This window comes from Pogoniulus pusillus, chromosome 26 (assembly GCF_015220805.1).
Source record: "Pogoniulus pusillus isolate bPogPus1 chromosome 26, bPogPus1.pri, whole genome shotgun sequence".
Classification (NCBI taxonomy): Eukaryota; Metazoa; Chordata; class Aves; order Piciformes; family Lybiidae; genus Pogoniulus; species Pogoniulus pusillus.
The window spans coordinates 12,593,867-12,606,582 of NC_087289.1; the positions used below are offsets into that span (position 1 = coordinate 12,593,867).

General features: G+C 44.0%; 1 protein-coding gene across 21 annotated transcripts in view; it reads right to left on the reverse strand.

Moving 5' to 3' along the window:
* The window catches only part of LOC135186859 (multiple epidermal growth factor-like domains protein 6), a 380,712-nt gene that overhangs the window by 347,936 nt on the left and 20,060 nt on the right, over positions 1–12,716 (reverse strand). For all 21 annotated transcript variants that reach the window (XM_064164986.1, XM_064164988.1, XM_064164997.1 and 18 more), the window contains exons 2-4: positions 9,007–9,141; positions 7,724–7,833; positions 5,319–5,423 (exon numbers count right to left, since the gene is read on the reverse strand). In XM_064164986.1, the coding sequence (XP_064021056.1) occupies positions 5,319–5,423; positions 7,724–7,833; positions 9,007–9,141 (350 nt within the window). The remainder of the gene's footprint in view (positions 1–5,318; positions 5,424–7,723; positions 7,834–9,006; positions 9,142–12,716) is intronic.

Below are 12,716 nucleotides of genomic sequence, written 5' to 3' on the forward strand. Positions count from 1 at the left end.
GAACTTGATGAATTTTGGGATCTCTTCCAAACTGAACCATTCTATCTTAAAGAGATTTCATGCACTATGCTGGAGTAATTTGGACAAATACTTGCTGCCATCATTTTCCACTCTCCTTGTGAGCTAATGGAGAAATTTCATACTAAGAATTCTTTGGTCAAACTGCATGAGACTCCTTGCCAAAATATGTGAACACACTGCCAAGGTACCTAGCAACAATGAGGGCTTTGCTATCAGCAGCACTGCATAGGCATGTGAGGGCAGATTAGTCCTTAACCACTCAGACATTATCTAGTCCCACTGGAACAAAAGATCCATGAGAACTAAAGACATCTATGGGTAACAGATGCACAGGAGTTCTGAGCTTGCCACTTGCTATGTTAAAGGATCCACAAAGAATGACAATTGGTAGCACTGTTTCATGGATATAAACTGCCCTGTAAAGCTTGTCTAGATCTTCAATCTCCAAGAAGAAAATGCACATCCCTACAAGGGACCAGAATGGCAGACAGGACATTAATCAGAAGTTTCATCAAATAACTCTTTGCAGAAAGAACTATTTCCTAGAGGGAAGTGGGGGAAAAAAAAACCCCACCTCTCTGAGTGAGAAAGTATTTTTAGTTGCAAGAAGACAGATCAGAACTCATGCCATGTTAATCAATGGTTGCAAGAAAAACCACCTTTGTTTTCAGTAGTTCTCTAGTGTAAACCCTGAAATACCTGGACTGGGTGCTGACATTTGTTTACTGAAATCTTTATAGAGTTCAATATCTTAATAGTGTGTGACCAGAGCCAAGGAAGAGATTGACAGCTAGTCAATGAACTGATGAATATCTATCTCATAAGCATTTTAGCTACACGTGTGGTGTGCATTTTGCCTTCATATCCACATTCCAACGCTATTACCTTATGCTTAATTACTTGGGTCTCAAAAGCACTTTACTAAAGGAATGGAACTATCATTATTAACATTTCATAGAGGAAGAAATTGAGGCACAGTGGCATAATTTCCTAGAAGTTATTGAACTGATATTCAAGGTCAGTGGCAGGTGAAAAAACAAAGCTCTTCTCAGATATCAGGCGAGCACTATGCTCAGCAGACCAAACTGCCTCTCAAGATGCAGCACATGCTTCAAGCACACAATCTTTGCTCACCTACATCAGGTAGTGGAAGAGGATTTAAGATTCCACCTGCATTCCAGCAAACATCACAGGGTAATATTTAAATGTATTGACACTTAATCTGTTAACACTGGAATACTGTGCTCAGCCTTCATAGTGATTAAACCATGGTGACAAACATGTCATCCTAAGGTGACATTTCTGGCAAGGTTGTCCTGGCCATCCCTCACTTCTAAACATTTCATGAGAGCAACCATCATGTCTCACAGATTCTCAGTTGCAATTACTTTCCTACTCATGGCAGCCCCTTGTAAAACCTTTGTAACTCCAGGGTTGTGTTTTGGCTATGAAATTAAGTCTATACAGTTCTTAGACTCACTTTTACCTAGCTAAAAGCAAGCAGAAGCAGGAATAACTGGAGGCTCAATCACCAAATGCTTAGGAATTAAACTAAGTCCTCATTTTACATAGCTCAGGAGTAAATAGTTACACTTGTTTGTAGAATTTGGAATGCTTTCACCAGCTACATGCTCAAGCCCAATTCCCAGAGTTGAATTAAACAAGCTAAATGAAATTAATTTACTTCCATGTCCAGCTCAGGTGGCTAGCAGGCCTTCAACAAGATTACCAGGACAACTAGTGAATAACAATGAAACCAGCACCACAGCAGATTATTCTTAGTGCCAAGTTTCACCTCTTTTTTCCTGTTGTTGTTACAAATCTTCCCTCCCTTCCCACTGGGCTCAAGCAAAATGGGAATCTCAACCTCCAACCAAGTTAAAAAAATAGAAACATAGCTTGCAAGTTTACATTGTAATTGATATAAGTCTATTATTGCAAGACAAATGGCAGCAAACAATGAAAGAGACAGCTCAATCTGTTACTGAATCCCTGCAATGGCTGTATGAAGAGCTCGACCATTTCACTCATAAATCTTTCTTCTAAGTTTTTATTGCTGCTTGTATGGGTAAAATAATAAAGGATGGAGTGAAGTACACAAGAGGTGCAGCAATGCAGTTCTGGTCACAGTTACATCATTTGCTACAGCAACCATGACACTTGCAGCATCTAATCAGAAATAATGTGTTATTATAGGCTGCTAAAAAACACCACAGGATACCTTTAAAACTCAGTGGATGTGATGATGCCCATTGTGAATCATCATCTCTACCACAGATTGCCATGATGCACCAGGTTGTCAGAAGCCACTCAACTATCTGTCACAAAATTCCTGCAGGACAGAGCAAGACAAAGCATGTTGCAGCTTGGGCTGCAGGAGGCTGAGCTGCTTATTAACTTCATGGCAAATGTGAACTCAAAGCCAAATCATAAGACTGAGAAAAAAAAAAGTGGGAACACAAATGTTAAAAGTAATTGATTCTTGGAATAGATTTCTTGTCTACTTACTACAGATTGGAGTGCCCAGCAGGGAGATCAGGAGAGCCACTGCACAAGTGAAACATTAGAATTAGCTGTCAACACTGAATGACAGAAACAGAATGAGCAGAAGTAAAGAGGCTGGAGAGGGGGAGATCCAAAGTGGAATACCTGCCATGATTTTGCTCAAATGAGTACAAGCAGAGGTATGAAATGCCTGTGGTTCCTCCTGTCAGGAGACAAGCAGGAGGCGACAACACCACAGGTGACAGAAACCATTACAACCAAGGATGCCCAACAAGCTGCTTTCTGCCAGCAGTTTGTGGTTTCATAACCACTTAGGGCCTCTTTCCCTGCAAAGCCCCCGAGGGAGCTACATGAACACTCCTGTCAGAGACATGGACTGCACCCCTCTGTTAGGCACAAGGAGTGCATGTCTGCCCCACAGACTCCGTTAGCAGCTTCAGGGTATAGTCTTTTCTACTAACATCTTATAGTACACATTCCAAAAAGCAAACTCTGGTTTTCCTGGCTCTTGTTATTCCACCAAACCCTCAAAGCAAAAGATGCTGCTAGGAGAGATTCTTTCTCCTTCAGGTTACAAGTTGGAAGGAAAATAGTTCATTTTACAGTAAGGTTACAGAGGCAAGGAGGGAGAAGAGGACAGGCTAGACTTGATGATCATTTAAAATCACAATACATTATCATGAAATAGTTAAGTCATATTAAATTTAGGCTACTTTGAGAGCAATATTGCAACACCAGCTAGAGAAAGAGGCTAGTTCCACATTATCTTTAGTTTTGCCTGCAACAAATACAACACAAACCTCACAAGCATCTGATGAGAGACACCTGCAATGGCTAAGAGGCCTCAGACTCTAAATTACCTTGCTTTTGTGAGGCAGGTGAATGGTCCATAACATTCCTCCTGAAAGGAGGTTTTTCCCCTTCAGAATTTAATTTATAAACTCACTCCTGCCAGACTGTGATAGCAGCTACTGTATAAACCTGGAAATGATGACTCCTGGAATTTCATTCAAACCTTAGCAATCAATAGAAAGCAGACAAAGCACCAAGATAAAAGTTCCACTCAACTGCAAAGATGCAGGATACCTCCACATTGTTTTTACAGTATCTGCAGCCACCAGCCTGTGAAAGAGACCACAGGATCTCATTCCAGTTTGAAAGCCTTGCCTCTGCTATCCACATGCCTGCTGGAAATTCCTTAGTGCTGTAGGTATTTACGAGTAACAGAAAGGCTCCGAAGAGCAGCAAAGATAGTTTAGAATTCACTGAGATTTATGCTGCATTTGGTAAAAGCTTATGATGGGGGCTCCTTAGAGATCCTGAGCCTGCCTGCCTTGGAGCAGCAGCTCTACTGTAAGTCAGTAACAAAGCAACCTGCACCAGTGTCACCAGTTTGTAGCAGGTTACAGATATAAACTTTTTGTTTCTATAGGCAGTAAAGAAAAACACCATTACAGCATCCCCCCTGGAGTCTGCTTAACTGAGCTAATATTGTCTGAAGGTAGACGTGGGCACACTGTAGTCTGATGTCAGCAGAAGTTCCATTGTGAAGAGCTCTGCATTGCATGTAAATGCTTGCTTAGACATAAGAAATGTTATCTGTGACCAGGCAATCATTGGAGAAAAAGCCCTGCTGCAACCTTGGCTGACTCTCTGCATTTCCCACTCACCAGGTCTGCTGCAGCTCCAGCTGCTTTATTACCTTCACTGCGGGAGGCTGCTACCCATACAGACACAGCTGCTCTGCTGCAGTGAGCCCACACAAGACCCAGTCTATCACATAAGCCTCTGTGGAGCCCAGGGATCAGAATATGGCAGAGGTTATAAAATAAGTATGATACAAGTCATGTAGCAAGCACAGAGCTTAGCTTCTCAGCTCTTAAAGGGATTGTTGTAAACAGTTGCTACATTCCTTCCCACTTGTAAGTCCTGACAGACAAGCCAGGTGAGGATGTGAATGAGAAGAAAATGAAAAGCCTAAATATTCCAAAATCTGCCTGCCTTTGAGCAGAGCACAATGTGCTTCAGCTGAAAAGGAAATTATCATTTGGCTAATACAAAAGAAATCCTTTGTCCCAATCACAGCCTACTCTGAAGGAATTACTTTTTTCCTCCCTCCTTAAGCAGCCAAATGGATGCAGTTCTGTAATATTGGAGAGCTTCACACAGTATGTGATGGTTTTATTCCACATCAATTACAAGGCATTGTGAGCTTATCAGATTGTGAACCAGCATAGGAGAGCAAAAGATTCCCATTGAGAGCAGGTGATAGTCACATAAAATTTAGGCTACAATGTGCTAAAGCAGTTACTGAAATGAAAGATTAGTGCAGAAGTTTCAAGAGAGCTAGGAAATATTTGGTTGTGATCTGCAAAACCAGCTTCTCTACTTCCAGATGCACCAAAAAATCCCATCATAAACACATCAGGCTCATTTTCTACCTTTTTCATGTACTGCCCAACCTGTTTTGACTCAAAGCAGAACTGAGAAATTCAAGAGGTACCATGAGAATGCAGAAGTTCAGAAGTAATACAGACACATTGCTGCTGCTGCTATTGCAAGGTATGATCCTTACAGAAATTTATCTGATGCCAACTAAATGACATTTTCATCTTCCTTGCTTCAAATTCAACACCAAACAAGGCAAAGGGTGACCAAATAACCACTGAGAGTGCAAAGGCAACTTGAATTTTAAGTCAATATTAAAACAAACAAAAACATCAATCAGATTTTAACACATTGTCAAACACTCATTTTACCCAAACAGCTGCATTTGAGACCATTTGACTCACCATACTGGCAACGGGGACCCTGGAATCCTGCAGGACACTGGCACACCTGGGATCCGCCTTCAGAACATTTCCCTCCATTGAAGCAAGTGCCAATAGAGCACAGCACTAAGGAAACAAGATTAAATAAGGTTGGGTTTTATTTGCCTGTTGGTTGTGTGCCAAGGATCCTCCAGAACTGCCTCTGTCACAGTTTTGCTCTAACAGGAAATTTCAAGTCAGGAATTCAGCTTGAAAGTGGAAAGGTCCAACTGCAATAAAACTTATTATGAGTATAGTGGAGTCGCTGTCCTTGGAGGTGTTCAAGAGAAGACTGGATGAGGCACTAAGTGTTATGGTTTAGTTGATTGGATAGGGCTGGGTGGTAGGTTGGGACTGGATGATGTTGGAGGTCTCTTCCAACCTAGTTGATTTTATGGCCACCCTACTGCTAGGAAGAAATTTAACTCCAACCCAAGTAACTAAGATAATGCAGCTAAATACGAGGATGCTTCAGAGGCAGAGGAGTTTCTTAGGACTCAAAAACCTGACTGACCTCAGAAAGCCAAGAACTGCTAGAGAAATACCACAGCAATGGTTATGAAACACTGCTGTACCCAAGAAAATCCAAGGGAATTACAGTATTGCCCTTCCTCCAACGCAGAACAGTCACCCTAAGTTAAATTCCACATATTTGAGCCAAACCTGTAAAGGGTCTGAAATACAAAAGACTATTTCAACCACTGTGGTGCCTTAAAGAATTCAAAGCAAGCCTGCACTGCTCTTGCAAGAAGAAAACAAATGTTATATTGCCACTGGTGTTCAAATACATTAAAACTCCTTTGCACCAGAGATGAAAATACAGATTGTAAACATATCTTTGACTTTTACAACTAAACAGATGCATGCTAAATATGTGGATTCAGGCTGAAGCTAAGAGGAACATCTCCCAGGCTTGTTTTGGGGGGGGGTTTGTAAATACAAAGGCAATCATAAAAGCAAGCTCCCTGAACACAGCTCTCAAGTTGGTATGAAGATTAAAAATGCATAGGAACAGATGCTAACTTTCATGCAGGAAATACAACCACTGACAAAACAATAACAAGGCTGAGAGCAGATCTCTAAATTCTACTTATCTCCTGTTAACAGTGACTAAAGTGCTTCCTTATTTAAATTAAATAAGCATCCAATCATGACCAGAAATTACTGAGAGAAACAGCTTCTCATATAGAGAACTGGAGGTAGAAATGATTGCTTTGATGGCAACAGCAGCAGTGGAAGAGCCAAAACCAGTCAGACTCTGCAGCAAGTGCCACCTCCAACAGCCCTGTGCCTTACAGCAGGTTTCTTGGCATAATTTGAGTAACAGCTTTAAAGTTGGTTGGTCTGCCCTAGCCAGGCTGGCACAGGAATGCTGCAATGACTACAATCACTTTCCACTCTTCCATTAAATTGAAGATACTTAGCCCTTCCAATAGCTTCTGTCGTTTTGACAGTCAAAGACTGGTTTAGGCTGGAAGGGACCTCAAAGATCATCCAGTTCCAACCTCCTGCCATAGGCAGGGACAGGTCCCACTAGAACAGGTCATTCAAGGCCTTATCCAACCTGGCCTTGAACACCTCCAGGGAGGGAGCAGCCACAGCCTCCATGGGCAACCTGTGACAGTCTCTTACCACCCTCACTGAAAAGAACTTCTTCCTAGCAGCTAAAGTGTCACTCTGCTTCACACAGGTGAGACCCTACCTGGAGTACTGTATCCAGTTCTGGAGCCCCTATTACAAGAGGGATATGGATGTGGTGGAAGGTGTCCAGAGAAGGGACACGAGGATGATCAGAGGGCTGGAACAGCTCTCCTATGAGGAGAGACTGACTGAGTTTGGGCTCTTCAGTCCAGAGAAAAGGCTCAGAGGTGACCTTATAGAATGGTTTAGGTTGGAAGGGACCTCAAAGATCATCCAGTTCCAACCTCCCACCACAGGCAGGGACATCTCCCACTAGAACAGGTTGCTCAAGGCCTCATCCCTGGAGGTGTTCAAGGCCAGGCTGGATGAGGCTCTGGATAGCCTGCTCTAGTGTGAGGTGTCCCTGCCCATGGCAGGGGGGTTGGAACTGGATGATCCTTGTGATCCCTTCCAAGCCTGACTGACTGCATGATTCCCCTCTCCCAGTTTAAACCCATTACTCCTCATCCTGTCATTGCAAGACCTTGTAAATAATCCCCCCAGCCTTCTTGTAGGCCCTCTTCAGATACAGGAAGGCTACTACAAGGTTTCTTTCTTTCCCCACCAATAGATGACCCAGAATATACATCACCCAGTCACGGAGAGCAAAAACTCAAATCCCTCTTCCTACCACTAAACACTGTTGAGAAAGTCAGACCTAAGGATATCAGCTCTCTTGGTTTGTCACCATTTTGCCATCAACTTACAGTGCAAACAGCCAGGTTCATTGTCACGTTGGACCCAGCCAGGGCAGCACTTGTAGACAGTCTGATGCTCCATTTTGTACACTTGCTTGTAAACTGTGTAGTAGCCAGACCTTGGAAAAGAACAAGTTTCAGAGAACAGGTCAGAACTTCCAGCCCACTTATTGACATCATTAGTAACCATCTGCACTCTTACATCCTATCTGCTACACATTTTTTTTCAGTCCTTACCAGCAATTCTTGTTAGATATTGAGTACAACAAAATGCATCCTGATTAAATAGCTCTGTGATGGTTTGGGAGTCACCTGCCCCCCCCCACAATGAGTTCACCCAGACTAGACTCAGCCAGCAGGAAGTTAAGGCAGCTTAGCACAATTATACAAGCAGAGATTTACAATATCATATAAACAGTTACAGCTATATGCAGAAATATACAAGTTAAAGGTAACACAGAAACACAACAGCCCTCCCAGAAACCAGAGTCCTCAGGAGGAGTTCCCAACCACTCTTCCACCTTTTTCCACACCTCTACCTTGTCCCAGAGCCTGCCTTACATGCAAGGTGAGTTGCAAGGATCAGAAAGGAGAGTTAGAACCAGAAGGATTAGTTGGGTTATACAGATCCAAGCAGAACAGAAGCAGCCCAGGGAGAAAACACAGACATCAAACTCCAACAGAACTGTCTCATCTGTGCTTATGTCCTTGTTTTTATACAGCTCAGCAAGCCTGTGAGTGAAGTTGACCTCACCATTGTTTCCTTTTCACAGCCTAAAATCCAATTTCTTTCATTAAAATATTCCCATTAGCCTCAAACCAGAGCAAACTCTAATTCACTATGGCCATGTCTTGTTTTCTTATGACTTTGTACTGAGGGTAGTGAGAGCTGAGTAATTCTGGCTTGCAATCAGTTTTGGGTTTAGCTGTTAGGGGAGTCACATCTCCCATCACTTTTAAGCACATGACAAAAATAGAAAGGAGTTCAATTTTTCAAAGTAGATGACTTGACAGCTGGACTTCACCTGAAAAAGGATGAGACAGAAGCATTTGCTGGGAATATGAGATTGTGATCTACAGTCAGCTAAGAAGTTCGTGACCCACTCAAAAGAGAAGGAAAAAAAGTTGCATTTTCCACTCAGTAATAACAGCTTTGAAATCTCAGCACAACACTAACTATACCCATAACCAAGCCACACATTTCAGATGAAATAGTTTACAACCTCTTGCATACACAAAATAAGTGAAGAGTGAGTATCAGAATCCATTGCTAAGCACAGATAATACATTACCTTCTCTCATACCCCATGCACCATCTCCTCTTCGTGCAGCCTTGTTTCCACATCTTGACCATACGACTGAAGGCTTGAATGCATGGCTGGTGGTGGCCTACCAGTGCCAACTCAAACACTGGACAGACATTTGGCCTTGAGAGAAAAGAAGAAGATAGACTTTTATTTCTAGCACAGACTTTAGAAGCCTAGACAAATGTACATAAAGTGACATTGTGTGAAACAGAGCATGATTTTGCTTGGCATGAGCTACAAGCCTGAGCCCAATCATTATCTATCTCTAGCTTACACAAACTTAATGGCAGTTGAAAGCAGATTTTACATTGCTGTTTAAAAATCCTGTAGTTGTGAGACTTCAACATTCTGAACTGACCAAACAGCTCTTTCAAGGTACTACAGTCTCCAGCAAAATGACTTCAAAAATGACTGAAGGTCTTTAGATGTTTAGAGCCAAGGTTCCACAAGCCACAGAATCACAGAACCATGCAGGTTGGCAAAGCCCCTCAGGATCACCAAAGTCCAACCTAGAACCCTGCTCTATGAGCTTCACCTTAAACCATAGCCCCAAGCACCACATCCAAACCACGCTTAAACACACCTGGTGTGGGTGACTCCACCACCTCCTGGGCAGCTCATTCTAGTCCCTGACCACTCTCTTTCCTAATGCCCAATCTAAACCTCCCCATCCTCAGCTTGAGGCTATCCCCCCTTGTTCTGTCTCCAACTACCTGTGAGAAGAGACCATCAGCAGCCTCTCCACAATGTCCCTTCAGGTGCTTCCTGACAGTCACAAGCACAAACACATTCCTGAGGGCAATTTTTTCCTGAAGAGCCTCACTAACGCCACACTACAGTAGGCTGTTCCCAGAAAGTGAGAGCTGAAATGTCACAGCAGGGCTTGTCTGATGACTCAGCAGCCACTCTGGCTGTCTCTCAGTAATACCAGTCAGTGGTACCCTTTTGGATGAGGCACTGCCTGAAAGGATACCACCTCAGAAACTGAGGAGCAAACAGGTTACAGAATAGTTTAGGTTGGAAGTGATCTCAAAGATCATCCAGTTCCAACCTCCTGCCATAGGTAGGGACAGCTCCCACTAGAACAGGTTGCTCAAGGCCTCATCCAACCTAGCTTTGAACACCTCCAGGGAGGGAGCATCCACAACCTCTCTGAGCAACCTGTGCCAGTGTCTCACCACCCTCACTGGAAAGAGCTTCTTTCTAATACCCAGTTTCCATCTCCCCTCTGCCAGTTTAAACCCACTACTCCTCATCCTGCCATTAGAAGACCTTGTCAATAGTCCCTCCCCAACCTTCCTGTAGCTCACTTCAGATACTGGAAGGCCACTTCAGGGTCTCCTGGAAGCCTTCTCCAGGCTGCTGTATCCCAACTCTTGTAGCCTGTCCTCACAGCAGAACTGCTGCAGTGGTCTGAGCATCTTTGGAGCAAGTACAGAGATCACAACAGTTTCATGTCCTTCTTTTGTTGGGGGCTCCAGAACTGCACACATGACTCCAGGTGGGGTCTCAGGAGAGCAAAGGGGCAGTATCCCCTTCCTTGCCATGCTGCTCTTGCTGCAGCCCAGCAGTTGCTGTCTGGGCTGCACTCACACTGCAAGTTCACATTGAGATTTTCATCAACCAAGCACCCCAGGTCCTGTTCCTCAGGCCTGCTCTCAAGATGACCGAAGTGAGGGAGCTTGAGAAGCTCTGTGTACACTGAGACTGCTGGAAGACCCCCTACTATATCTTGTGCATGCAATAGCTTCTATTTCAGCTGTTATGCCATGGTGGGAATCAAAGACTTGACAAGCATAGGCACTGACCTCCACAGCTCAAAGACACTGAGCAGCCAGCCTATATACATCTATCAAGCAGTGAAAACACAGTGCCTGCCTTAGAAAACAGTCCATAAAGAGAATGCAATTCCAGCTCCATACCAGTCCACGGAAGCTTTACCATCAATTCAAGGGCAGATAAGATTTATCTAAGCTATTGCTGTAAGAAGTGTGTATTCTGCAAGAGCCTCCCTTCACTATCAGCTCCCTCAGGGAAGCACATGAAATTCATAAGAGGAAGTATCGTTGTTCTCTGCTGATTATTCCTAAAATAACAACGAGACCAAAATAAAAGCGCTGCTCTGCAGGATGATATGTGAGCCTCAGCCTGCTACCTAGCCCTAGCTACAAAAATAGCAGGACTTGGGGAGGTGTGGAAGGGTCAAAAAAGGGCAGGTGGCGTTGGCTTTGCAGAGATTCTCAGCCTTACTCTGATTTCTTTGCTGCGGTGTAAAGAAGGAAATGCTGCGTGCCAGAAAGTGACTGCATAGAACTTGCAGAGTCTAAAGCCATGGAACAAGAAGGGCTTGGCAAAATGAAGTTAGTTCAGTGTTTGTTCTTTTTGACTAGTTTACAGATGAACATAATCATCCACTCCTTCAGACAGCCTGCTCGAGCTGGTGAAGGCTTTGCAAGTTTAAGCAAAACTAGAGGGGAAATGGGGACCTTTAATGTCCACTTCAGGGAATGGTCAACACTGGGCACACTGGGTACTACAGTTCTTCCCCAGATTCCAGCCTGAGACCCCTCCTTGGGCTTCAGAGTAATTGTGCTGTTTTGAGGGAATTCATAGAATCAAGCAGGTTGGAAGAGACCTCCAAGATCATCCAGTCAACCTAGCACCCAGCCTTATCCAATCAACTAGACCATGGCACTAAGTGCCTCATCCAGGCTTTGCTTCAACACCTCCAGGGATGCTGACTCCACCACCTCCCTGGGCAGCCCATTCCAATGGCTAAATCACTCTCTCTGGCATCAACTTCCTCCTAACATCCAGCCTAGACCTCCCCTGGAACAACTTGAGACTGTGTCCCCTCGTTCTGTTGCTGGTTGCCTGGCAGAAGAGACCAACCCCACCTGGCTACAGCCTCCCTTCAGGTAGTTGTATACAGCAATGAGGTCTGCCTTGAGCCTTCTCTTCTGCAGGCTGCACACCCCCAGCTCCCTGAGCCTCTCCTCACAGGGCTGTGCTCCAGGCCCCTCACCAGCTTCATCAGCCTGAATATTTTAATGAGAGAAATTAGATTATGAGCTGTAAAAAGAAAAATAAGGTGATGTCTACCCATTTGTTCAGCTGGGACACATAAAAACATGGACACAATCAAAGATAAGTGAGCCTCTGCCTGGCTGTTGCTGTATTAACTCTTCAGCCTGAACTGCACATTTTTCAACTAATCATTCTGCTTCCAACACCTCTTGCTGACCTTTTTGGCTCACCCTGCACAGAAGAAAGATTCTGAGATAAGGAAGGGGGTGGAAAGAAGGTGGAAGGGTGGTCAGGAGCCCCTCCTGGGTACTCTGGCTGCTGGGAGGGGTCTGGTATTTCTGCACTACTTTTAACTGTACTGTATATAGTTGTAAAGATCTGTAATATATTGCATATGTATGCTTGCCAAATTGTGCTAAGCTGTAAATATAAAGCTTCATTCCTCAACTTCCACCTGCCTCAGTCTGGTTCATCTGGAAAGGAACTCCAGAACCACTACAGTAATGAAGAGACTAACACCCTGACACACTCAGTGCCTCTGCCAGGGGTACCAGTGAGAGCCTGGGCTAGAAAACAGGCACTGGATTTTCTGCATTCAGCCAGGGAAAGAACTGTTCTGGGCTCACAGCTGCCTGGCAGGGAAAGCTGTCATTAGTTTCAGTGGATAT